Below are 23,146 nucleotides of genomic sequence, written 5' to 3'. Positions count from 1 at the left end.
AGAGCACAGAACAATGCATGGCACATGCTATGTGCTCCTTTATGTTGCTGCTGTTACATTAACACTCTCATGAAAGTTTTTCTGCTCAAACCACTGCCTTAGCTCCAAAAACATGATTGTTTTCATACATATGAGTTCACGTGTTTTAAAAATGACATTTAAAATACCTCCATTTATTTTCCTGTTATCAAACTATCACCCTAAAGATTAGTTGATGGCTAGAAGAAAAATCTGATTTTCAATGGAAATATCACCGTAAACCAGCTATTTCTTTTTCTTTTTCTTTTTTTTTTTTGGAAGTGTTTCTCTGTTGCCTAGGCTGGAGTGCAGTGGTGCCACCTTGGGTCACAACCTCTGCCTCCGCAGTTCAAGTGATTCTCCTGCCTCAGCCTCTCCAGTAGCTGGGATTACATGTGCTGTCCACTGCGCCCAGCTAATTTTTGTATTTTTAGTAGAGTCAGGTTTTCACCATGTTGGCCAGGCTACTCTTGAACTCCTTACCTCAGGTCATCAGCCCTCTTCCGCCTTCCAAAGTGTTGGGATTAGAGGCATGAGCCAAGTGGCCCAGGCTAAACCAGTGATTTCTCTATACCTTGAATTTACATGAACCAGATATCATGAGCCTTTTGGTACAGTAGTTTGTACATTAAATCTATAAACTGTTCCTGACAGGCATATTAACCTGATTTCAATTAAATGTATGGAAGTCTAGAAGTCACTTGTACTTAACAGGACATGGAGAGTAGAAAAGCCAAGTAAAATCAAGCCAATACAAACCAAACAAAAACCCACAACCATTCTATAAGTCTGGTCTCCAACAAATCAATGCCCAAAAATGGTAAAGCAGGGGAGAGAAGCCTGTTTTATATAAGAAAAATGGAGACACAACCAGTTATGGCTGGATCCTTCTATGAACAAACCAGATCTCTAAGACATTCAAGGCATAACTGGGATGTTTTGAGTACATGTCTTTTGTGAACAAAAGAACATGGGATAAAGTAGGAAGTCATATAGCATTTATTTTCAGAGGGAGAAACAATCCCAGGATGCGGTGAGCACTCTGGGGCAGTGAAGGAGTGCTGGAATATATCTATGCCTTACAGAGTCAATCTTACATGCAAGTTGAGGAGGGTTGGGAAAACTGTATGAATATTCATGAGGAAAGTCAGGCAATTGCACTTTGGGAAAACATGTAACATACATTTCACGTTAACTATGGGGAGAATGTTTAGCATTAAAATCAGGTGAAATTCAGCTCGGTGTCAAAAGGTCAACTTTAGGGCACAAGACAATTTGCGCAGTCTCTACAAGCTGGCTGACACTGGCTGGGGGTCTATGACCAATAACGAATACCGATAAAACTGGCTCTGTAACTGCAGTTATGGCAGGAGTGCAAAGCAGGGGAAAGGGTTGGCTGGTCAAGCAGAATCCGTTGGAAAAATTTTTAACTATAGTTGTTTCTACAATGCTTTTTAGCAGTTGATTTCTGCTTACAGGAAAAAAACCATGTGGTAATTAATAACACTAGGATAACCAATCCATTTTTTTCTGCTAGCCATGCGATTCGATTATGTGGGAGTTTTAAGTACTGTAGACTTATTTGGGGTTTAGCAGCCTCATGGCTGTATGTCTGTTCTAAAAACTATCATCTTTGCTATTGTTAATTGGTGATGATTCTACACTGTTGTTCACTAAAATAACGTCCTACTTTTGAAACGTTCTCGTTATCTCTGGGGTTCAGTCTAGGTCCCGTTGCGCTCCAACGTCAATTACTTTGGCGGAAGTAAGGCTTAAACCCGGTGCTGCCGCTTAGCAGAGGAAATTATAAATCGTCTGCCAGACCAAAATTGGGTCGTTTATGTAAAGGGAAGAGCGAGGAAACAGGAATCAGGGGAGCATAAGGAAGCAATCATGCAGCCATCTGCTGAGTTTCAGTTCCTGGCCTGAGGCAAGTAGGAGCTCCTGAGCTTAATATTTGGCTCAAGAGACAAATGTGAAATTTCAAACTTTAAGGTTTAAAGAGGGTCAGATTTGTTTATTGAATAAACGGTAGACACTAGGACTATTAAGGGACAATTGGGCTGGCTTCCATTTAGTAAGACCAAAATACACACTTGCAACGTCTCCTCACGAGAGCTTCTTTGCCCCAGCGGCTTCCACACACCAGAAACTTCGTCGTTAAAAAATACTTAAGGGCTGCGCTCCTCGCCAGAACAGTTGAGATAATTCGCGAGCGCGGCGCGTTGCCAGGGGCGGCTTTGTTCCTCGCTGTCCGCCATTTTGAGCGACTAGTTTTAAGTTTGCCAACTTCCTCTCTGGAGACCCCTGTAGTTAACTGCCTAAAAGCGGTGAGGGAATCGGCTTTGAGACACGGCTGCTCTAGGCTTCAGTGCAGTGAAGGCGTTGCCACCTCGTGAAAAGGCCATAGCTAACACAGCAACTGCGATCATGACGGACCGCAGCCCAAAACATCCTGCGTTGTGACTCTAAATCCGCTCTGGGACACACACACACACACACAGAAAAACGAACTAACGGTAAACGCACACCTACCTGACTACCAGAACAGCAACATCAAAACAAGCGATTATCGGAGAAGTCACCAGCTCTTTTACGAAAGGTGTGGGCGGCCCTGAAAAGGGCCTTTGGTTTGGGAAGTCGCGGTGTTGAGGCGCCTGAGTGGAAGCCTTAGCCGCCGAAGCCGTACAGGGTACGTCCCTGCCGCTTGAGCGCGTAGACCACGTCCATCGCGGTCACGGTCTTGCGCTTGGCGTGCTCCGTGTAAGTGACCGCGTCACGGATCACGTTCTCCAGAAACACCTTCAGAACCCCGCGGGTCTCCTCATAGATGAGGCCAGAAATGCGCTTGACGCCGCCGCGGCGAGCAAGGCGCCGGATGGCTGGCTTGGTAATGCCCTGGATGTTATCTCGCAGGACCTTTCGGTGACGCTTTGCGCCGCCTTTACCCAGGCCCTTTCCGCCTTTGCCACGACCAGACATGATGGCGACAAAGAAGGAAATTGGAAATAGCTGAGAGTCAAGCGAAGGCGGTATCCTTATATGCCCGGAATGCGGACCTAATTGGAAACTGTACACGCGCATACGGGCACTTTGGTACCGCCCGCTGACCCCACCCCTCACAGCCCAGACATGCATTACGTCACCAACAGCTACAGTCCCTGTCAGCACTCCGTGAAGGCGTCTGCGCGGTTCTTGCATCCTCAAAGTGGAAATTTAGGGCTGTTTTAACAAGTAAATGAGATTAAGTACATTAACGTGCTTAAATTAATATCATTTGCTGCTTGGGATCCTCTAGGACGTTTGAATCGGAGTCTCGGCTGTCACAAGCGGAACTGCAGCAATCTTCTTTGTGTTCAGATCCCGGCCCCCCTCCCGGTCACACTTCTACTGCTTGCTCTCTTGGTTTCCGAAACCCCCTTAGGAAGTGTTTGAAAAGTACAAGACTTCACCCTCTTCACCATCAAGCCAAGGAAAATCTGACCAAAATGATTTTCTTCCCAAAGAGAAAAGCATGGATATCAGTGATTTGATTGAGGAATTCTGGTCCTCGCTGTGGAGGCCTGTGTTCCATTTCTGGCTTTTTCTACCTTCACTGTTTATTAGAATTTATAATTCTCATTTAAATATGTAGCTAACTCGCAAATGTAAACACAGTAACTGGATCTGGCGCGGTGACTCTCGCCTGTAATCTCACCACTCTGGGAGGCCTGGGCGGGTGGATCACGAGGTCAGGAGTTTGAGACCTGTGGCCAAAATGAAAAACCGTCTATACTAAATAAACACCACAAAAAGCACAACAAAATAGCTTGGCGTGCTTCCGCTCGCCTGTAATTCTAGCTCCTCAGGAGGCTGAGGTAGGAGAACTGCATATGAACCAGGGAGACGGAGGTTGCAGTCAGATAAGTTCGCACCACTGCACTGCAGCCTGGGCGACAGAGCAAGACTCCACCTCAGAAAAACGAAACAAGACAAAGATAAAACAAAAACCATAAAAAGACAGTAATTCACTGGTGTGTTGTTTGCTTCTCTATTCCTACTTTTCTCTTTGATGCTGGTAGCAGCCTTTATCACAACAGAATTGGCAATGTGTAGTAGTCCTAGGTATTAAACACGTGACTGCCCACAGGCTTTTAGAAGAAAAAGTGGTGTTGAAATTCAGAAAACAGTACTACAAAATGAAGGCCTCAGCAGTAATTTTTTTCTCCTTCTTCCACCTTCCTGTCTCTCCTTCCCATTCTGCCCAGAAGCTAGCTGTAGGAACTGGACTCCTTCATCCCCCAGATGGAACATATAAACAGAAGTTAGTCCCAAAACTAGCCATAAAACATAAAATGTAAATCACTCCAATTTTCCTTCTGTTTTTTTTTTGTGTGTAAAAACTGGCCATAAAGAAGTTATCTGGCCTACCTCGGTTGACTGTAAGTCGTAAGACCGTGTTTCCAGAGAGGGTCCTATCCCACGCACACGGGGAGAGAATGCTGCCTACAAAGCCCAAGGATCTAGACAGACAGACCTTGTTGGGTTTCTCCACTTAGTCTAGCATTAGCTCATACCCGCTGTGCCCAATCATATTTCTACACAGCTGTCCATATTTCGTTGAACCTAAGCATAAAAATGCATGATTTCACCTGTATCTTTGGGTTTTCAGTCTGAAGGCTCCTGTGTACATGTTAGTTAATTTGTATGCCCTTTTTTGCAAATAATCTGCCTCTAGTCAGTGATTTTCAGCAAATCTCTAGAGGGCAAAAGGAAAACTTCCCCTTCACACATTTATTGACTAATGTTTTTTTGTTTTTTGTTTTTGTTTTTTTTTTTGGCCGTCTGGATGCCATTAGGCGAGGAAAATTGGGAACATGGGAGATGCTTAAAAGGAAAGGGGTTACAGAACTCTGTTCCTGTCAGTATGATTCTGGCAATGGACTACTTTGACAGTGGCATCAGCAATTTGTTCCGGTTCCCAACTTTTCCCCCTATACTCCCAGAATCATCTTCATTGCCCCGCTCCTCACCCTGATCTCGGAGTTCTGAGCCCCATCCCCATGCCTGCCTTCCAAACTTCTCTGTTGTAATAGGACCACATTTTCTTTGTGCCACCTCCTTCATTTGTCTCCTGATTCTGTTACTTGTCTCTGGAATACCCCGTGTATGCTTTTGTTTTTCAGTCTTTCACTGCCTGTGTAACTTTTATTAATTTATCTTTATAAAAACGATACAATTGTTTTTGTCTTCTTGACTGGATATTGACTGATATGTGGCACTGAGCATCCTTTAATTTAAAGGGCCTTTTCTACTTTACATTTTAATTTATTAGGTAACTGAGCTTCCTCTTTATCATCAGGGACTTTGATAATCATACAATACATTTTCCCTGACCACAAAAAGCTAACAGTCTGGGGAAAGTTTATCACTGTCTGTAATATTATACTTGTGATATCACTATCCCACATGGAATAAATGTGTATAAAAATTTAATTGAGAGAGCCTGAAGTGAGGTAAATTTGACTGCACCTTATAGGCCTTCTTTTCCTCTCCTAGCCGAAGTAAGCCGCAATTTTTGCCTCACTCAGGACACTTCAAGATGAGTAAGGAATCCACCAGGAAAAGGGATGTAGCCTAGTGCCTAGGAATGGAGGTAATCTGTGTAAAAGTACTGAGAAATCAGTAGTAGTGATTTTTAAAAATGTTATCAAGGCATTTTGTTGTTAATTTTATGAGACAGACTCTCCTTCTGTCACCCAGGCTAGAGTACAGTGGCATGACGTCAGCTCACTGCAATATCCCAGGCGAAGAGATGCTCTTACCTCAGTTTCCCAAGTAGCTGGGACTACAAGTGAATACCACCACACCTGCCACATATTTTTTGTATTTTTATTACAGATGGGGTTTGGCTATGTTGGCCAGATTGGTCTTGAACACCTGGCCTCAAGTAGTCTACCACCCTTGGCCTCCCAACTTGCTGGGATTATAGGAGTGAGCCACCATGCCCGGTCCCATCTAGACATCTTAAAAAAACTTTCTTTTAATATTTAATTTTTGTGGGTGTATAGTGGGTGTTATGTATTTATGTGGTACATTAGATATTTTGATACAGGCATGCAGTGTGAAATAATTACATCATGGGAAATGGGGTATCCAGTCCCACACGCATTCATGGTTTGTGTTACAAACAATTCAGTTACACTCTTTTAGTTATTTCAAAATGTACAACTAAGTTTATTAAGACATATATGAAACAGCATAGCATCAAAAAATTATAGTTGGAAATGAAAAAAAAATTGTGGTGGAATTTGAATTCTGATATGTAAATAAATTGTTTTTCACACTCTTTGCTCCTTCCCTTTAAAGTGATAACATTACTAACATTAACTTTATTGCCATTTTTGTGAAAACAAATGCAATAATTACAAAAAAGTAAACATTTTAGAATTTTTTAAAGTTATTTGTATACATTGTGAAGTAATTTTTCATCAATCTCATATTTATAGCAACTGCAAGCTTTCTGAAGTATTATGTATTATAATCGGAAGTAATAATAATACTACAAATGAGTGGAGAATGTGGTGCTCCAAGGCGTTAGGATTTCTCCTATAAAAACCAAATCAGATATAGAGAAACTAAATAGAAAGGAAGTGTAAATTGCTGCTGTTAAAATCTTAGCAATATCAAAATTCCGTGAGCCTGTGATATTTAGGAAAACTTTACATGCTTCTGTAATAATTTTAATAACATTTACACGTTTGTATTTTTATAAAATTATAATTTAATAGAACATTAGTTAATCTATTACTCAGTTCTTAAACTTGTATGGGTATAATGGTTTTCTATTGCTGGCTTGAAAACATCACATTTTATGATTAAAACATATAAATTTATATAGTTTTGTAAACTGGAACTTAGTCATAGATATTACTGAGTAAAAAAATCAAGGTGTTGGCTTATATTAACTAAAGAGCTAAAGAGCTGGTATCTGTTCCCTTGCCTTTCTACACCATAGATGCCACTCTATCCATGGATCATGTTCCTTTTCTTTCATTTTCAAAGCCAGCAATCTAATGGCCAAATCTTTCTCATGCTGCCGTATCTCTAGTTCTCTATTCCAATTCCCTCTTCCACTTCTAAGAATCTTTGTGATTATATTGAGTTCATTTGTAACATCCAGGATAATCTCCTTACTTTAAGGTCAGCCAATTAGTGGCCTTAATTTCACCTAAACCTTAGTTGCCCTTTGTCACAGAACCTAGCAAAGACTCCAGGAATTGTCAGATTCTAGGGATTAGGATGTGAACATCACTGGGGTAGCATTATTCTTCTTAATGAAGTATGTCACAATATTTTTAGAATCTGGTAGAAAGGTTATGTAATTTATGTTCTGGGAAGGGGAAACAAATATGGCCACATTTTTGCATACAATTTCAGAAACTTGCTGTGTTCCCTTAAAGCTGATGTAGACTTTAGTTTAGAGATTTACTTCTGGAATGACAGAAAGCAAAATTTGGGTGCTATACCAATTGCAATTTGCACATGAAGCTATTCAGTATTTCCAGTTTTTGTTTTTCTAGGTTTTTATTGCTGCTTTCATTGTTTTCATTTGGGTTTTGTTTATTTGAATGTTTATATATACTCTGTATATACTGTGTTCTGTGTCCATTTATGTGCTGGCTAGGGAATGGGAAGCTGAAAAAATTATGGACCAGGCCTAGTGGCTCACACCATTAATCCCATCACTTTGGGAGTCTGAGGGGGTTGGATCATCTGAGGTCAGGAGTTGGAGACTATTCTGAAGTCAGGTCAGGAGTTTGAGACTAGCCTGGCCAACGCAGAGAAACCTCGTCTCTACTGAAAATATAAAAATTAGCTGGGCATGGGTGGTAGGCCTGTAGTCTCAGCTAGTGGGGAGGCTGAGACACAAAAATCGCTTGAACCCGGAAGGGAGAAGTTGCAGTGAGCTGAGATGGTGCCATTTTACTCCAGACTTGGCAACAATAGCAAAACTCACTCTCAAACAAAAAGAAAGAAAGAAATAAAGAATATAGAATAAATCCTTTTTTCTTAACTGGGTTGAAATTGTAAGAATTTTTTTAAAAAGATTTTTAATATTTTTAAAATACAAAAACTTTGCAAAAATTCTATTTATTCCATAGTAGATGCCATTCCTAGGTTTATGATCTTAAGGTTTGTAATTACAAGGAATACAGTAAAACTTCAGTATCTTTTTATGATCACATACAATAGAAAAATTGTGGCATTTGTAACTAGAGTGTCCAATTATTTTTCACTTAAAAGTTACAACTTTTGGGCCGGGTGTGGTGGCTCATGCCTGTAATCCCAGCACTTTGGGAGGCCGAGGCGGGTGGATCACGAGGTCGAGAGATCGAGACCATCCTGGTCAACATGGTGAAACCTCGTCTCTACTAAAAATACAAAAAATTAGCTGGGCTTGGTGGCGCGTTCCTGTAATCCCAGCTACTCAGGAGGCTGAGTCAGGAGAATTGCCTGAACCCAGGAGGCGGAGGTTGCGGTGAGCCGAGATCGCGCCATTGCACTCCAGCCTGGGTAACAAAAGCAAAACTCTGTCTCAAAAAAAAAAAAAAAAAAAAAAAAAAAAATTACAACTTTTGCCAATTGGAATAAAAATGAACACATAATGTCCACCTAAAGGACAAAAAGTCACAAAGTTTAAAAAGTGGCAAGAAAATTGTGGGGAACGCTCCCGTGTGAGACCCCTAAAAGGCGTGAGTCTCACTATACGGTGAGTTTGATCCCAAACACAGTTTCCTACTGGAGGCAGTCGAGCTATCCGGAATATAGGAACTGAAAGATGATTGATCAGTTTCTAATATCAACTACAATATCCTTTGGGCCTAAAACTATGCATTGCTGCTAGACCGAGTTACCCCCTGCCGGCAACCGGTTCCTGCTTTTAACCTTTTTATGACTTTAAGTATAATCCTTAAACCTTACTTACCAGACTGCCTTGCACCCTAGATAATGGTTTAACTGTCGATATTTACAAAGCAAATGCCACCATAAGGGATGGCTTTGATTCCTGACTCGGAGATTCCTGAATGAGGAAATTGAGTTGAGTTAGGAGTAGACAAAGGAGAATCCGGTTAAGAGATATTCTGATAAGCAAAACCAGAGACACCTGCAGCCAGGAGGAATAATGTCTGGATGCAAACAAGCTTTGTGATTACAGGAAATTCTGTTACTTTTTACAACCACTGATTGTGTATTTGACTTTTCAATTGTATAGGCCATGTAAGGTATACATTTACATTTCGTCTTGCAACCATTGTGTATCTGATTTCTCTATTGTATAGGCCATGTGAGGCATACATTTACATTCCTCTTACTATGACGTAAACCAGAGCCAAGAAAGTGTATTTATTCCTGGCCTTTGAAAAATAAAATTTGCTGTTTAGGCACAGCCTATCAGCCCTCCAGACGCCTCGCTTTCTCTCTCTCTGTCTTTATTATTTTCTCAGGCGCACTCCCTCTTCCAGGTATTGGGACCCTCTTGCAGGTCGAGAGACCCCCGGGCAGACGTGCCTACCCGTCCGGACGGTCCACGACAGAAAATATTTTACGGTTAGAGGTGTTTATTTTCTGTACTTCCAATTATCACTCCCAAATGGCATTTTGCCAGTGGCCAAACTAAACCAAGAATAACTTTTATTGTTAGTGTTGCATCCAGGTACCGGTGTTCATATTTTTCAATTTTCATACACATTACTTGTCTTGGTTTCCTTGTATTTTGAATAACTTGATTGTTTTAAGCAGGTCAGTTCACCAGTGCTGTAATGACTAAACTCGAATTAATACCTTTTCCCCTTCACACAATAACAAAAGAAATATTATGTAATTTCCAAAGTTCTTTCCACTTCTTATAAAACCAATTTGACAAGGGACACATCACAACACAAAATAAGGTAAATGAGCATATCAGCATAATGGGCTAACGTTGTATTCAGCACTTGGGGTCAAACATGTCCCACTAACCTTCAATTAAGCATAGCATCTTGCGTTCAGTCAATCCAGACTCACACACCAGCAAACCACAAAAAGGGGTAAAAGCAAACCTTTGGGTAAACACAGAAACGATGCAGGTAATTACAACTCTATAGCTGAAAAGGTGGGTGGCTCTTAAAAGAGCCTTTGGGATTGCGTATGAAGACGTTAAAATTATTTGGAGCTGGTGTACTTGGTGACAGCCTTGGTGCCCTCGGACACCGCGTGCTTGGCCAGCTCCCCGGGCAGCAGCAGGCGCACGGCCGTCTGGATCTCCCTGGAGGTGATGGTCGAGCGCTTGTTGTAATGCGCCAGGCGGGAAGCCTCGCCCGCGATGCGCTCGAAGATGTCGTTGACGAAGGAGTTCATGATGCCCATGGCCTTGGAGGAGATGCCGGTGTCGGGGTGCACCTGCTTCAGCACCTTGTACACGTACACGGAGTAGCTCTCCTTGCGGCTGCGCTTACGCTTCTTGCCGTCCTTCTTCTGCGCCTTGGTCACCGCCTTCTTGGAGCCCTTCTTCGGGGCGGGAGCGGACTTAGCAGGTTCAGGCATAATAGACAAATGCTTCGTAGACAACCGAAAAAGAAATGACAAGTGTCTTCTATTGCTGATAATATTTGTAGAGCTCCTATGCAAAACTGGTGTTCAAAAACTTAGACATTGATTGGCTAAATTTTCTCTGGGTGCCCTGTGATATGCAAATCAGGTGTTTCTCACCGTTCTTTGCAATTGGTTGATTGATTTAGCCAATAAAACAGCATTACTTACAATGCGCCCTGCAAGTATAATAGTTTCTCACTTGCTAACAAAATTCAATTTCACGTTTTCTCTTCACTACTGAACATCTTTATCGTGGTATCAAAATGTCCGGACGTGGAAAGCAAGGCGGAAAGGCCCGAGCTAAGGCCAAGACCCGCTCCTCCCGGGCCGGGCTCCAGTTCCCCGTGGGCCGCGTGCACCGCCTGCTCCGCAAGGGCAACTACTCTGAGCGTGTTGGTGCTGGCGCGCCGGTCTACCTGGCGGCGGTGCTGGAGTACCTGACCGCTGAGATCCTGGAGCTGGCGGGCAACGCGGCCCGCGACAACAAGAAGACCCGCATCATCCCGCGCCACCTGCAGCTGGCCATCCGCAACGACGAGGAGCTCAACAAGCTGCTGGGCAAGGTCACCATCGCGCAGGGCGGCGTCCTGCCCAACATCCAGGCCGTACTGCTGCCCAAGAAGACCGAGAGCCACCACAAGGCCAAGGGCAAGTAAAAGGAGAACGTCTATTTGATCTTTTAGGAGGTAATCTTAACCAAAGGCTCTTTTCAGAGCCACCCATGTATTCATTAAAAGGGCTCACATGTTGTTAAGTACCTTCCGTTTTCTTTTCTAATTTTTCTACCTACATAAGTGGGTGTCCTTACACTGTCAACCATGAAATTAAAGATCCATTTAAAAGTTGACCTTTACATGCTTAAGCTTACTGGCGGGTCGCTGTGGCTGCAGCCCCAGCACTTTGGGAGGTTTAGGCGAGCTAATCACGAGGTCAGTAGTTTGGGACTAGTATGACCAACGTGGTGAGACCCTGTCTAGTGACTTAAAGCTACAGAAATATTAATGAGACAACGTCCTATGCAGTTTGTAGGGATTTTTTTTTCTTGCTTTTTGTATGCCAGGTTCAGCTCACCTTAGCTAAGACTAGTTGTAGATAATAATACAAGCTTACATTCCCTGGAGTCCGATGGCCCTTGAATGGAGCTACTCTGCAGTGTTCAGGATGACTAATAGCGCAAACTGACCTTTTCGTGCTATTTATAAATTGGCTATTTTTTTTTTTAACGCGGATTACACAACCTGTGAAAGACTGCTTTCGTAGAAGGATGTCATTGTAGTGAAATCTGTGGTCCTTTAGCTTAATATCAGGTTTAAAAATTGTTACTTCTGAGTTAACAGTCTTGGTGCATTTGGAATAAATTATTGTAAAACGTCTGCATACTCCAAAGTTTAAATAGATAAATTGAAACATGAAATTAGCCTTTCTAAACTTAAGAGGGTAAAAAGAAATCACTTGGCCAACCACAACTAGCGCGCGTCTTTTCAAAACATTGATCAAAAAAAGTCAGTTTCTGGCGCCAACATTTTTTCAAAAATTGTCAAGATACGTCATCCCAGTAGCTAGATAAAATTTTGCAGAGGAAAATCAAGGTACGTCTTAAATAAAAGTGATAAAGATGGCACAGAGAGGAAAAGGTTGAAAACACCAGCAGTTAAAGGGAACGGACAGAGGAAAGTTAATAGTTGATCTACAGGCAGGAGATGTTCTCGTCAGGAGTCGGCGTCTCCACCAATCGAGCCTAAGGCGAAAGACTGCCTTGTCCAATGTGTCCAATCAGAACAGGACTGTCTTTATAAATATGGGTAGAAAAGGATATGCTTTCGTTTTTTCGTCATTTAGGCGGGTTCGGAAGTTCGCAATGGCTCGTACCAAACAGACAGCTCGCAAGTCCACCGGCGGCAAGGCGCCGCGCAAGCAGCTGGCCACCAAGGCTGCCCGCAAGAGCGCTCCGGCCACCGGCGGCGTCAAGAAGCCGCACCGCTACCGGCCCGGCACGGTCGCTCTCCGGGAAATCCGCCGCTACCAGAAGTCCACCGAGCTACTTATTCGCAAGCTGCCGTTCCAGCGTTTGGTCCGTGAAATCGCGCAGGATTTCAAGACCGACCTGCGCTTCCAGAGCTCCGCGGTGATGGCGCTGCAGGAGGCCTGCGAGGCCTACCTGGTGGGGCTCTTCGAGGACACCAACCTGTGCGCCATCCACGCCAAGCGGGTGACTATCATGCCCAAGGACATCCAGCTCGCGCGCCGCATTCGTGGGGAGAGGGCATAAATTGTCTTGTGAAAGTGTGCTAGCGAAAACCCAAAGGCTCTTTTCAGAGCCAACAACCTTTTCTATAAAAGATGAGCTGTGGACTGCTGCTGTCCCTAAACTGGAACCTGTTAAGTGGAGGTAAGTAGGCATTCTATCCGTTTCCTCTTCCCTCACGGAATAAATGTAAAATGCTCTATGATAATTGGGCAGCTCTTAAAACAGCCTTTAAGCTACTCTAATTATTTCGTTTTGAGTGGCTGCTTTCTCAGGCTTGGATGTCTTATGCTTGGGAACTTCGGATTTAGTAAGATTCTTGGCCATCTTCGGTCAATTTAAACCTTTTTCTCCAGCAGCCTCCACCCGCAAAAGCCTTCTTTCGGGTCTGCTTAACACTGCGTTAAGGGTACTCCACGCTTTCTTAGGCCTCTCGGCTGCCGGGACACCTGTCTTGGGCATGACTGTAGCTGTTCTTTTTGTCTTGGGTTTTAGTTTTCTCATAGACCGCCTTGTTTAGCTGGGACGAAGCCGAGGCGCTGCTCTCCTTAGCACGAAGCTACCCTCGTTCGTTTTCAAGGCCCACCTTTATTCAAATAATCCTAAATTTTTATTTTTAGGAATGGGGTCGCTCACTGTTATCCACGCTGATAACAACTATTCAGCTGGCCGGGCGTGGTGGCTCACGCCTGTAATTCCAACAGTTTGGGATGCGGAGACGGGTGGATCACGTAAGGTCAAGAGTTCGAGACCGGCGTGCCCAAGACACTGAAACTTCTCTTCTAAGAAAACAAAAATTGGCCGGGTTTGCTGGCACGCGCCTGTAGTCCCAGCTACTGGGAATGCTAAGGCAGGAGAAGGGCTTGAACCCGGGAGGCGCAGGTTGCAGTGAACTGAGATCGTGCGACTGCACTCTAACCTGGGCAGCAGAGCTAGACTCCAACAAAACGAAAAACAAAAAACACCGCTAAAAACAATTCCTCAGCTTAAGTGATCCTCCTGCCGTGGCCTCCCAAAATGCTGAGATGACAGGCGCAGGCCACCGCGCCTGGCAAGGCCCAGTGTAATGTGGCCGCTTTTCACGTTGTAACCGCCAACACCTTGAGTGAGGCCACCAACCGGCCTCTGCGCTTGGAGGCAGCTAAGTCAATAGTGACGGGCTCAGATACCGATGGCTTGAACGTCTTGCGCTTCACTACACCTGCGGACTTGCAAACCTTTTTCTTTACTTCAGTCTGACTTGGGAGATAGACCAGATATCACGGCATAAATAGTTTCGGACATGATTGTAGATCTGGGGAGCATGTACAATTTTATGTCCTACTAAGACTGAAGGAGAAAAATGCTGGGAACAGATAGGGCAAAGCAGAAAAGTTGAGCGTTTCACACTTTTTTATCCCATCAAAATTAACAAATGACTTCATGTAGCAAATTCAACTAGGACATAAATTAATAAACGTCAATAAAAATTAAAATCAGTTCAAATGGTTGGGATGACACTGAGATATGAGCTAAATATGAATCACATTTACTCTGAGTGTGTATTCACTTTTTCTGGAGCTGACGTATTTCTAATCTTAAAATGGCTTTGACCTACCATATTTGATTTTCCCGAGCACCAACAAAGAAGAAGTGACTTCTAGCCTTCCAACTGCAGGAATTATCTAAGGTACTATGTTATTTGCCTTCATGGGTTCTTTAGTTAGTTTCATGCAAGTAACTGAAGTCTCTCCTTTTCAGGCCTGTCCTCTTGCTTAAGTATCAAACTTGCATTTCAGAGTGATTATTGGATATCTGCTCGTTCATCTTCTATACCAGACTCTCAGTAGAACCATGCTCATCTAAGTAGCTTCTGTCTAAGATTGCAGAATATTGGCTTGATCGTTCACCTGTATCACACCCTGAACATATCCAACCACATAAAGGAAGCAACCTTGCAAGTGACATCCCTATGCATTCTATTCATAACACTATTCTTTTGTTAACCAACACTTCAATTATTCACTTTCTTTGGTTGCCAAATCCAATCTGTTACTAATTCTTCCTAAATCCATCTTTCCTTCTTTATTTTCCTTTTCATGGTTGTAATCTTACTCTTCTATTTCTTCTTTGGACTGGCTATTTTTATAGCCTTCATATGGGCCATTTTCTTCTCTCATCTCTCTGTGCTATTATTCATCCTCTTCATTGCTCTGGGTGAAATATTCTTCATATGAGCTTCAAATTTACATGCCCCATCTCCTCGTAGCTTTATGTTTTTGTTTTGTTTTGTTTTGTTTTGTTTTCACTTAAAAACTTTTTGTCTATTCTTACAAGCCATGAAGAAAAAGCTGGATTTATACAGCTTTAGAATTTAAGAATAACCTTAGCATGGCAATCAAACTCTTTGATATGGTCTTTAAATCAACGATCTGGCAGTGTGGTTTAGTGGAAGCATGAAATTGCAAACATTATGACGTTTATTTGAGTCATGTTTTGCCCTTAGGAGACACGTGATCTTGGTCTAATTATATTACCTTTCAGAGTATCTTTTATTCATCTTATTCTTCGTTTTTCTCACTCCCCAACCCGGTTTTAAACTTCAAACTAATCTAATGACATACTATCAAATGTTTTTATTTTTCATTTCCCATATCTCAAAGTGGATGAGATTTTTCTGTGCTTTGACTTCCTATATCAATTTCTTTCCTTTCCTTTCTTCCTTCCTTTTTTTTTTTTTTCTTTTTTCTTTTTTTTAAATACTTATTCTTGCTCTATTGCCCAGGCTGGAGTGCAGTGGATGGATCTCCGCTCACTGCAACCTCTGCCTTCCAGGTTCAGGGATTCTTCTGCCTCAGCCTACCAAGTAACTGGGATTACAGGCAAGCGCTACCACACCCAGCTAATTTTTGTTATATTTAGTAGAAACTAGAGATGGGGTTTTACCATCTTGGCAAGGTTGGTCTTGAACTCCTTACCTCGTGATCTGCCTGCCTCGGCCTCCCAATGTGCTGGGATTACAGGCGTGAGCCACCACGCCCGGCCCTACATGGGTTTTTTCAAAGTCCATGATAATATGTTTCATATTATCTGTATACTTATCCACTTTCAAATCTTCCTAGTAGCTTACAAATAACTAGAAAGTATAGATTGATATTGTAGGTATGGCATACACATATTTATGTAAAAAAACTTGCAGAAATACATACAGGGAGTTGTGTGTAAGCACAACAGAAATCAAGTGTCCTTAACCCTCCATTTCTTTATTTTGCCTTTAGGGTCACTGACCAAATGCTTGTTTTCTGCAGCAGTATGTTTTATGCAATACTGTTGACATGGAGTTTCATTTTAAATTGAATGACTGGGTAAGGCCTTATACACCACTGAAGATATAGAGCAATTACGAAATAGGTAACTTGTTCAAGTTTTTACTGTTTAGCTCTAAGTGGCTCATACATACTATGCATCTCCTAAGAAGGATTTTAATACTAATTTTGATCTAGACAGAGAATTCCTATTTAGCCACCATATTCCTAATTAGGATAAAACAAAGAAATGAAATCACTATGGGGCTTTTTGTTCTTTACACATGTTGTAGAAATAAAACAATTCTAGAAGCAAAATGACCTTTCTATATGAATATAAAAGAAAGAAAAAAGGGTAAGGTATGGTGGCTCTCACCTGTAAACTCAGAACTCTAGGAAGTTGAAGTATGTGGATCACTTAAGGTCAGGAGTTCAAGAGTAGCTTGGCCAACATGGTAAAACTCAATCTCTACAAAAAATACAGAAAGTAGCCGGGCATGGTAGCCCTTGTAATCCCAGCTACTTGGGAGGCTGAGGCAAAAGAATTGTTTGAATCTGGAAATAGGAGGTCGCAGCCAGTAGAGGAAACGCCACAGCACTCCAGGCTGGACGTTAGAGTGAGACTCCTTCTCTAAATAAATAAATAAATACATAATTAAATAAATAAAACACAATGTATTATTGAATAAACACTAAAAGATGTACTCACATGTAAATGTTTCCAAAGTGAGTACAAAATTAGGTAGGACAAACTCTCACACACACAACATAACAGAGGAAAGAGCAATAACTTATTTTGTTTTCTCAAGAGACAGGGGCTATATCTCATGACAACCTCCTGTATATCTTGTGAGACTTCTACATCAATTTCAGAAGTATATTTAATCCCATATAAAGATTATCTGACCCTTGACCTGGGCCAGGCTGGTCTCAAACTCCTGACCTCAAGTGATCCACCCACCTCCAACTAAAAATGCTGGGATTACAGGAGTGAACCACTGCGATCCACCCAGAACAGTAGTTTTAAATGCATTAAATAATATATAGGATTATAAAGTGAAACAATTATAGTAATATGCCATTATCAAATTATAAAAAATCTGATTCGGTAAAATAATAACATGTACTCTTAAAAGTTTTAATTTTATTTGCTTATTGATTTTTGAGACAGAGTCTCACTCTGTTGGCCAGGTTCAAATGCATTTGTGGTATCTTGGGTTAATGCAGCCTCTGCTTCCCAGGTTCAAGCAATTAGCCACCTGAATAGCTGGTATTACATGCCTGCAACACCATGCCTGACAAATTTTTGTCTTTATAGTGGAGACAGAGTTTCGCCATGTTGGCTAGGGTGGTGTCAAACTCTTGGCCTCAAGTGATCCTCACATCTGGACCTTTAAAAGAGCTAAGATTTACAGGCAGAAGCCACAACCAGCCATGTGTGCTTTTTAAATGAATACATTAAATAATAATCTACCCAGACGAAAGACTTAATATAGTTTAGGAGGATTGAGATTTTTAAATGACACTTTTGAGATACTGGCAATGGCAATGTGATACTAATAAAAGCACTTTTCTGCCACTTCTGCCTATTATACTGTTTGTTTTCTGATTTCATAAATAGAGAAATGCTAAGTCTCCTTTGAAGAATGGTTAAAAAAAATTATTTTTTAAAAACTAATTCCCAGATCCCCTGAAGTCTGTCTATGCATCCCAAGTTTAGAACCTTACTCTGCAATTTGTTCCAAAGTACCATGAACTAATTGAACAGCTGTGACAAACTTGGTTCTCTTTACAAGTCATGAAGGAACCGATAAATATTCCACTCAATGCACCTGGACCTTTTTATGGGGATTAATTATGAGTTAAGTCTTTAATTATTTATTTTGAGGAGTTCCCAAAATTAGATTTTAGCAAATTAGGTTACTCTCCCTCATCCCTTTTGAAGGGTGAACCTTAGGATAGGAATTGAGAGCAACCTCAATTTTGTAATATACCATAATTAATGTTTTGTGATTGCTTATTCAGAATCTAGATGTGATCCTAAGCATTATAATAGGATTATATCTTTTCAACTTACCAAATACTTACAAATTCACCTTTTAAAATACATTTAAAAGAAACTTAGTATAGCTTGCCCAAGTTCACCCCACAGCATGTATGTTAAGCAGGCTGTCTCAATAGTTTCGCTGGATTCTATGATGCCAATTTGCTGCCATAATAGAATGTGGTGAATGATACATACAGCGCTAGCTACAATTTGTCCATGATTAAAGATCTCTAAATGTGTAACTTTCATATACTTTTAGTTCCCTCAGTAGCACTATCTAGCCTGCATGCCAAAGAGCCCTACTTGGTTAACTAGGCATTGATAAATCAATAAAAGCAATCTCAGATAATAAAGGTACGGTTTGCTTAAAATACTTTGAAAGCACCTTGTAAGGGACAACAGTGTGTACTATTTGATATTCTGGGAAAAGTGGGGGACAACTGTCAAGCATCTTTATCAAAAGTTTATGAACTGGTGACTCACTTAATGGCTGCAAGTATAGTGTGCAAATACACACACGTATATACCTAGGAGTGTTTATTAAATCCCAATAAGGCTCTACTGTTGCCTCAGGCCCCTCCTGGTCTCCTCCAATCTCTGAGCAAGGGAGAACTGTGCATAAGGGCGGGAACTGCCTGTGGTTCCCGCCCCTGCTCTTGAGGTTTTCAAACAGGTCCGTCATCCTGTTATAAATACTGCTGAGTGGCTCTGCGAGAGTTATTGTGCTACGAACTTAACAGCCTTTGTCTCGCCATGTCTGGGCGCGGTAAGGGTGGAAAAGGCCTAGGCAAAGGTGGCGCCAAGCGCCATCGCAAGGTATTGCGTGACAACATCCAGGGAATCACCAAGCCCGCCATCCGGCGCTTGGCTCGCCGCGGTGGCGTCAAGCGTATTTCTGGCCTCATTTACGAGGAGACTCGCGGAGTGCTGAAGGTTTTCCTGGAAAATGTTATCCGCGATGCTGTCACCTACACGGAACACGCCAAACGCAAGACGGTCACAGCCATGGACGTGGTCTACGCGCTCAAGCGCCAGGGACGCACTCTGTATGGCTTCGGCGGCTGAGTTTAGCGCGGCAGTTTTCTACCGCAAAACCAACGGCCCTTTTCAGGGCCACCTACCCACTCAGAAGAAAGAGTAGTCACTGCTTGAAAAATTTATAATTATTTTCACCCTTAGTAGCTTCGTATATTAAGTTCAATTGTTTCATTTCTTCTTAGTTTCATATTTTACTGGCGAGTGAGGATGATCCAAGCGTTTTATGTTTTGCTTTTTATTTTCAGACCGTCCAGCTCTGTCGACCTGGCTGGAGTGCAATGCCGCGATCTCGTCACACTGCAGTCTGAGCCTTCCGGGTTCAAACGATTTTTGTTGTTCAGCCACTTGGCGTAGCTGGCTCAACCGGCTTGCGACACGAACGCCGGCTAGTTGTATTTTTTTTGTGGAGATGAGTTTTCAACACATTACCAGGCTGGTCTTGAACTCAAGCTCAGATTTCCTCGCCTTGGCCTCTAAAAGTGCTAGGATTACAGGCGTGAGCCACCGCTCTTTGCCTGTTTTCTCTTAGTGTAAGAAAACGGATGGCAAGCTGCCATTAACATTCTGCATGGCTATCAGAGAAACAAAGTAGCAAAGACGAGCTGAGAAACAAGGTAGCAAAAGCTGTACCACAGAAGGCAAGTAGTAAAGGCTGATGATGCTGTGAAGAACAGCGAAGAAAATGGACGTAGTTACTAGTTCCAACCAAGATATTGTTACAGGAGAGGCCCCTTAATTTTGTCCTGAGACTTTTCACTCTGTTCTTTTATTGGCCATCTGGGTAAATATATCTGATAAAGCCTAAGTATTTAGCGGAGGTCATTAAGCATCAGTATTTATTGGAGATCACCTATAAAGTCTTGAAGAATCATGTTTAATACACATTTTGAGGTTTGGGGAAACCTTGTACAAAAGAATGCTTACTTGAAGTGTAGAATATCTTTGGTTAATTATCTACTTTGTGCTTCTGTTTCTTCATAACAGTGCTACTACTTAGCTTACAGATTTTGGGGTGAAGAAAGAAAATGTTTGTTAAGCATTTTTGTTTTCTTTCAAAGTCCAGGATTCAGGCTTATGTTAAGCATTCTTACAAGTTCGTAACATGTGGCACTTTATATTTTGGCTATTTTTCTTATTGCTAATACTATTATTACTTCTCATGACACAGAGGCCCAGAGAAAAAGAAGGTGGTATTTGAACCATGAGTCTATACTTGATACTGCACTGCCGTTTCTGTCTTGCGGTCTGTGGCAAGTTACTAATCACTCTTCCTTTATCTGTAATGTGTGGGAAACTATACTTTTGTGAGGGCTGAGTGAGACAATGTATGATAAATAATTTGACAGTTTTGCATATTCAACAAATATGAGCTTACGTGCATTTTTAAAATGTGCTATATAACAAGATGTCTTAGGAAATAGATAATTTTTTCAAAGGTCCAAGTGTATTACATTTTTTTGAACATAAGTATCAAAACTGAATTCCAGATAACAAAACACTGTTTTGAAAGGTCACTGACAACACTTAAAGTACTGCTGAACACTCAGGCCTGTCCCCTTACTTCCCTTTCCACAACTCCTAGGAAAATGAATTTGCTTAATTCAGGTAGGCTGGTTCCTGGATCAATCAAGAGTGATGGCTGAAGAGAAAACTAACAACATAATGTGACTACTTGAGGCTCAGCCCTTAATGGGCTTTCCCAGGAAAAAGAATTATCCTGCATCCAGAAGCTGTCCCGGATGGTCCCTGGGGTGCCCTCCACAACCATATTCCTAGTGATGTCCATTTGCCATATCCAAAACTCAAGTTGTCTGTTCTCATTGTACTATATAACAGACCTGGACACCACTTTCTTTTTTTGTTTGTTTGTTTGTTTGAGATGGAGTTTCTCTCTTGCCCAGGATAGAATGCAGTGGCACAATCTCTGCTTGCTGCAACCTCTGTTTATTGGGTTCAAGCGATTCTACTGCCTCAGCCTCCCCAGCAACTTCCGGATTACAGGACTGCACCACAACGCCCGGCTAACTTTTGTATTTTTGGTAGAGATGTGGTTTCATCATGTTGGCCAGGCTGGTCTCAAACTCCTAACTGACCTCAAGTGATCCGCCTGCCTTGGCTTCCCAAAGTGATGGGATTACAGGTGTCAACCAGCATGCCAGTCTCCACATCTTCTCTGAAACGATTTATTCTCTAGACTTCTGCTGGTTTTATTCCAAACTTACTAGTATTTAGTGTTTTTTTTTGTTTGTTTTCTTTTTTTTTTTTTTTTTTGACTGAGTCTCCGTTTCCCAGGCTGGAGTGCAGTGGTGCTCTATCGGCTCACTGTAACCTACGCCTCCTGGGTTCAGGAGATTCTATTCTGACTCAGCCTCCCAAGTAGGTGGCACTACAGGCCTGCGCCACTATACCTGGCTAATTTTTGTGTTTTTAATAGAGTTGGTCAGGATGGTCTTGAAATACTGACTGCAGGTGATCCTCCCTTCTCAGCCTCCCAAAGTGCTGGAATCACAGGCATGAGCTACCATGCCCAGTGTATTGTCTCTCTTCTTTAACTAGGATATCAGCCTTAGGAGAGCAGTCTCTTTCTTGCTCAATGAAGTATATCAATGCCTGGCAGAGGGAATGCAACCAGTCTCTAATTAAATACTGAATGAAATCCCTTCAACTACTCTCTGATTTATTTTATAAAATGTTGCTTTTTTAGGATTTAAATATAAGAAACGAAGTTACCTTTTCATAGAGCAAAACTACCAAAAATTACTGTGGCCTCTTAGATGCTATCGAGTGATACTTCATAAATACTGAAACCAAAGCTTAATAAAGCCAACAGCCCACACAATGCCTTTTTAAGTTTCAAAACATGTCTATTTCAGCTGCAAGAGTTTGTAGTAACTTCATTATGTCGGTACATAGCTCCGATTGTGAAAAGGTTGAGTGGCTCTGAAAAGAGCCTTTGGGTTTTGTAAACTAACGGAGTCCGCAGGGCTACGTTTACTTGGAGCTGGTGTACTTGGTGACGGCCTTGGTGCCCTCGGACACGGCGTGCTTGGCCAGCTCCCCGGGCAGCAGCAGGCGCACGGCCGTCTGGATCTCCCTGGAGGTGATGGTCGAGCGCTTGTTGTAATGCGCCAGGCGGGAAGCCTCGCCCGCGATGCGCTCGAAGATGTCGTTGACGAAGGAGTTCATGATGCCCATGGCCTTGGAGGAGATGCCGGTGTCGGGGTGGACCTGCTTCAGCACCTTGTACACGTACACGGAGTAGCTCTCCTTGCGGCTGCGCTTGCGCTTCTTGCCGTCCTTCTTCTGCGCCTTGGTCACCGCCTTCTTGGAGCCCTTCTTCGGGGCGGGAGCGGACTTCGCTGGCTCAGGCATGTTAATGTCGCCGTTCTGCGGCTAGGAACCAAAATGAATTCTACAGCTCATGATCCTTGTTATTTGTAGTCAACATTATGTAAATGAAGATTTCGTTTCTCCAGCTCTGATTCGTTCTTTAGTCGTGAAGTCTGCATGCAAATGAAGGAGCCTAGGTCTACTCTCCCATTGGTCACACCCTGAGCACACTTTTCGAGCAAGGGACACCTAATTAGCATTTTATATAACAAGTTCCTCTTATTGCAAAGAATTCAGATTAGTTTACTATTCACTTTAAAAACTAGAAGTTGCTATCCTTTATGCTTTTAAATCCCAGGGAGGCAAAGCTCGTGGCGCAGTTACCTCTCTGAAATGTAAGGCCCCTTTAAAAGCTCCTGGAAAAGTGATGCCTGACTCGAGCTGCAGGGGAGACCGGAAGAAAAGCCAGCCAGGCGACCGGCACTCACCCACACAATCCCGAGAAGAGTGTTCCTTTTTTACACAGTGCCCAAACACATCTTGAAAAGAAAGAACAGGCAATAGAGCTCC

At 42.4% G+C, this 23,146-nt stretch overlaps 6 protein-coding genes across 6 annotated transcripts; 3 read left to right on the top strand and 3 right to left on the bottom strand.

Moving 5' to 3' along the window:
- Window positions 1-807: 807 nt before the first annotated feature.
- Window positions 808-3,045, bottom strand: LOC141584416 (histone H4). The gene has a single exon (XM_074398554.1). The coding sequence runs from the start codon at window positions 2,998-3,000 to the stop codon at window positions 2,689-2,691; it is 312 nt and encodes a 103-aa protein (XP_074254655.1). The 5' UTR covers window positions 3,001-3,045; the 3' UTR covers window positions 808-2,688.
- A 7,110-nt stretch (window positions 3,046-10,155) lies between these two features.
- Window positions 10,156-10,625, bottom strand: LOC120361122 (histone H2B type 1-C/E/F/G/I). The gene has a single exon (XM_039462584.2). The coding sequence runs from the start codon at window positions 10,582-10,584 to the stop codon at window positions 10,204-10,206; it is 381 nt and encodes a 126-aa protein (XP_039318518.1). The 5' UTR covers window positions 10,585-10,625; the 3' UTR covers window positions 10,156-10,203.
- A 215-nt stretch (window positions 10,626-10,840) lies between these two features.
- On the top strand, window positions 10,841-11,382 carry LOC104649848 (histone H2A type 1-D). Its single transcript, XM_010337989.3, has one exon. The coding sequence runs from the start codon at window positions 10,896-10,898 to the stop codon at window positions 11,286-11,288; it is 393 nt and encodes a 130-aa protein (XP_010336291.1). The 5' UTR covers window positions 10,841-10,895; the 3' UTR covers window positions 11,289-11,382.
- Window positions 11,383-12,321: 939 nt separating this feature from the next.
- LOC101047671 (histone H3.1) lies at window positions 12,322-17,726 on the top strand. Its single transcript, XM_074398549.1, has 2 exons — window positions 12,322-13,021; window positions 13,498-17,726. The coding sequence occupies exon 1, from the start codon at window positions 12,431-12,433 to the stop codon at window positions 12,899-12,901; it is 471 nt and encodes a 156-aa protein (XP_074254650.1). The 5' UTR covers window positions 12,322-12,430; the 3' UTR covers window positions 12,902-13,021; window positions 13,498-17,726.
- Window positions 17,727-18,915: 1,189 nt separating this feature from the next.
- Window positions 18,916-22,652, top strand: LOC141584414 (histone H4). Its single transcript, XM_074398550.1, has one exon. It carries the CDS (start codon window positions 18,962-18,964, stop codon window positions 19,271-19,273), a length of 312 nt encoding a protein of 103 aa, XP_074254651.1. The 5' UTR covers window positions 18,916-18,961; the 3' UTR covers window positions 19,274-22,652.
- On the bottom strand, window positions 22,177-22,618 carry LOC104651261 (histone H2B type 1-C/E/F/G/I). Its single transcript, XM_039462585.2, has one exon. It carries the CDS (start codon window positions 22,616-22,618, stop codon window positions 22,238-22,240), a length of 381 nt encoding a protein of 126 aa, XP_039318519.1. The 3' UTR covers window positions 22,177-22,237.
- Window positions 22,653-23,146: the final 494 nt, after the last annotated feature.

Source organism: Saimiri boliviensis, chromosome 4 (genome assembly GCF_048565385.1).
Source record: "Saimiri boliviensis isolate mSaiBol1 chromosome 4, mSaiBol1.pri, whole genome shotgun sequence".
Taxonomy (NCBI): domain Eukaryota; kingdom Metazoa; phylum Chordata; class Mammalia; order Primates; family Cebidae; genus Saimiri; species Saimiri boliviensis.
The sequence above is the reverse complement of the archived record's forward strand: the minus strand, read 5'-3'. Positions and strand labels throughout refer to the sequence as shown.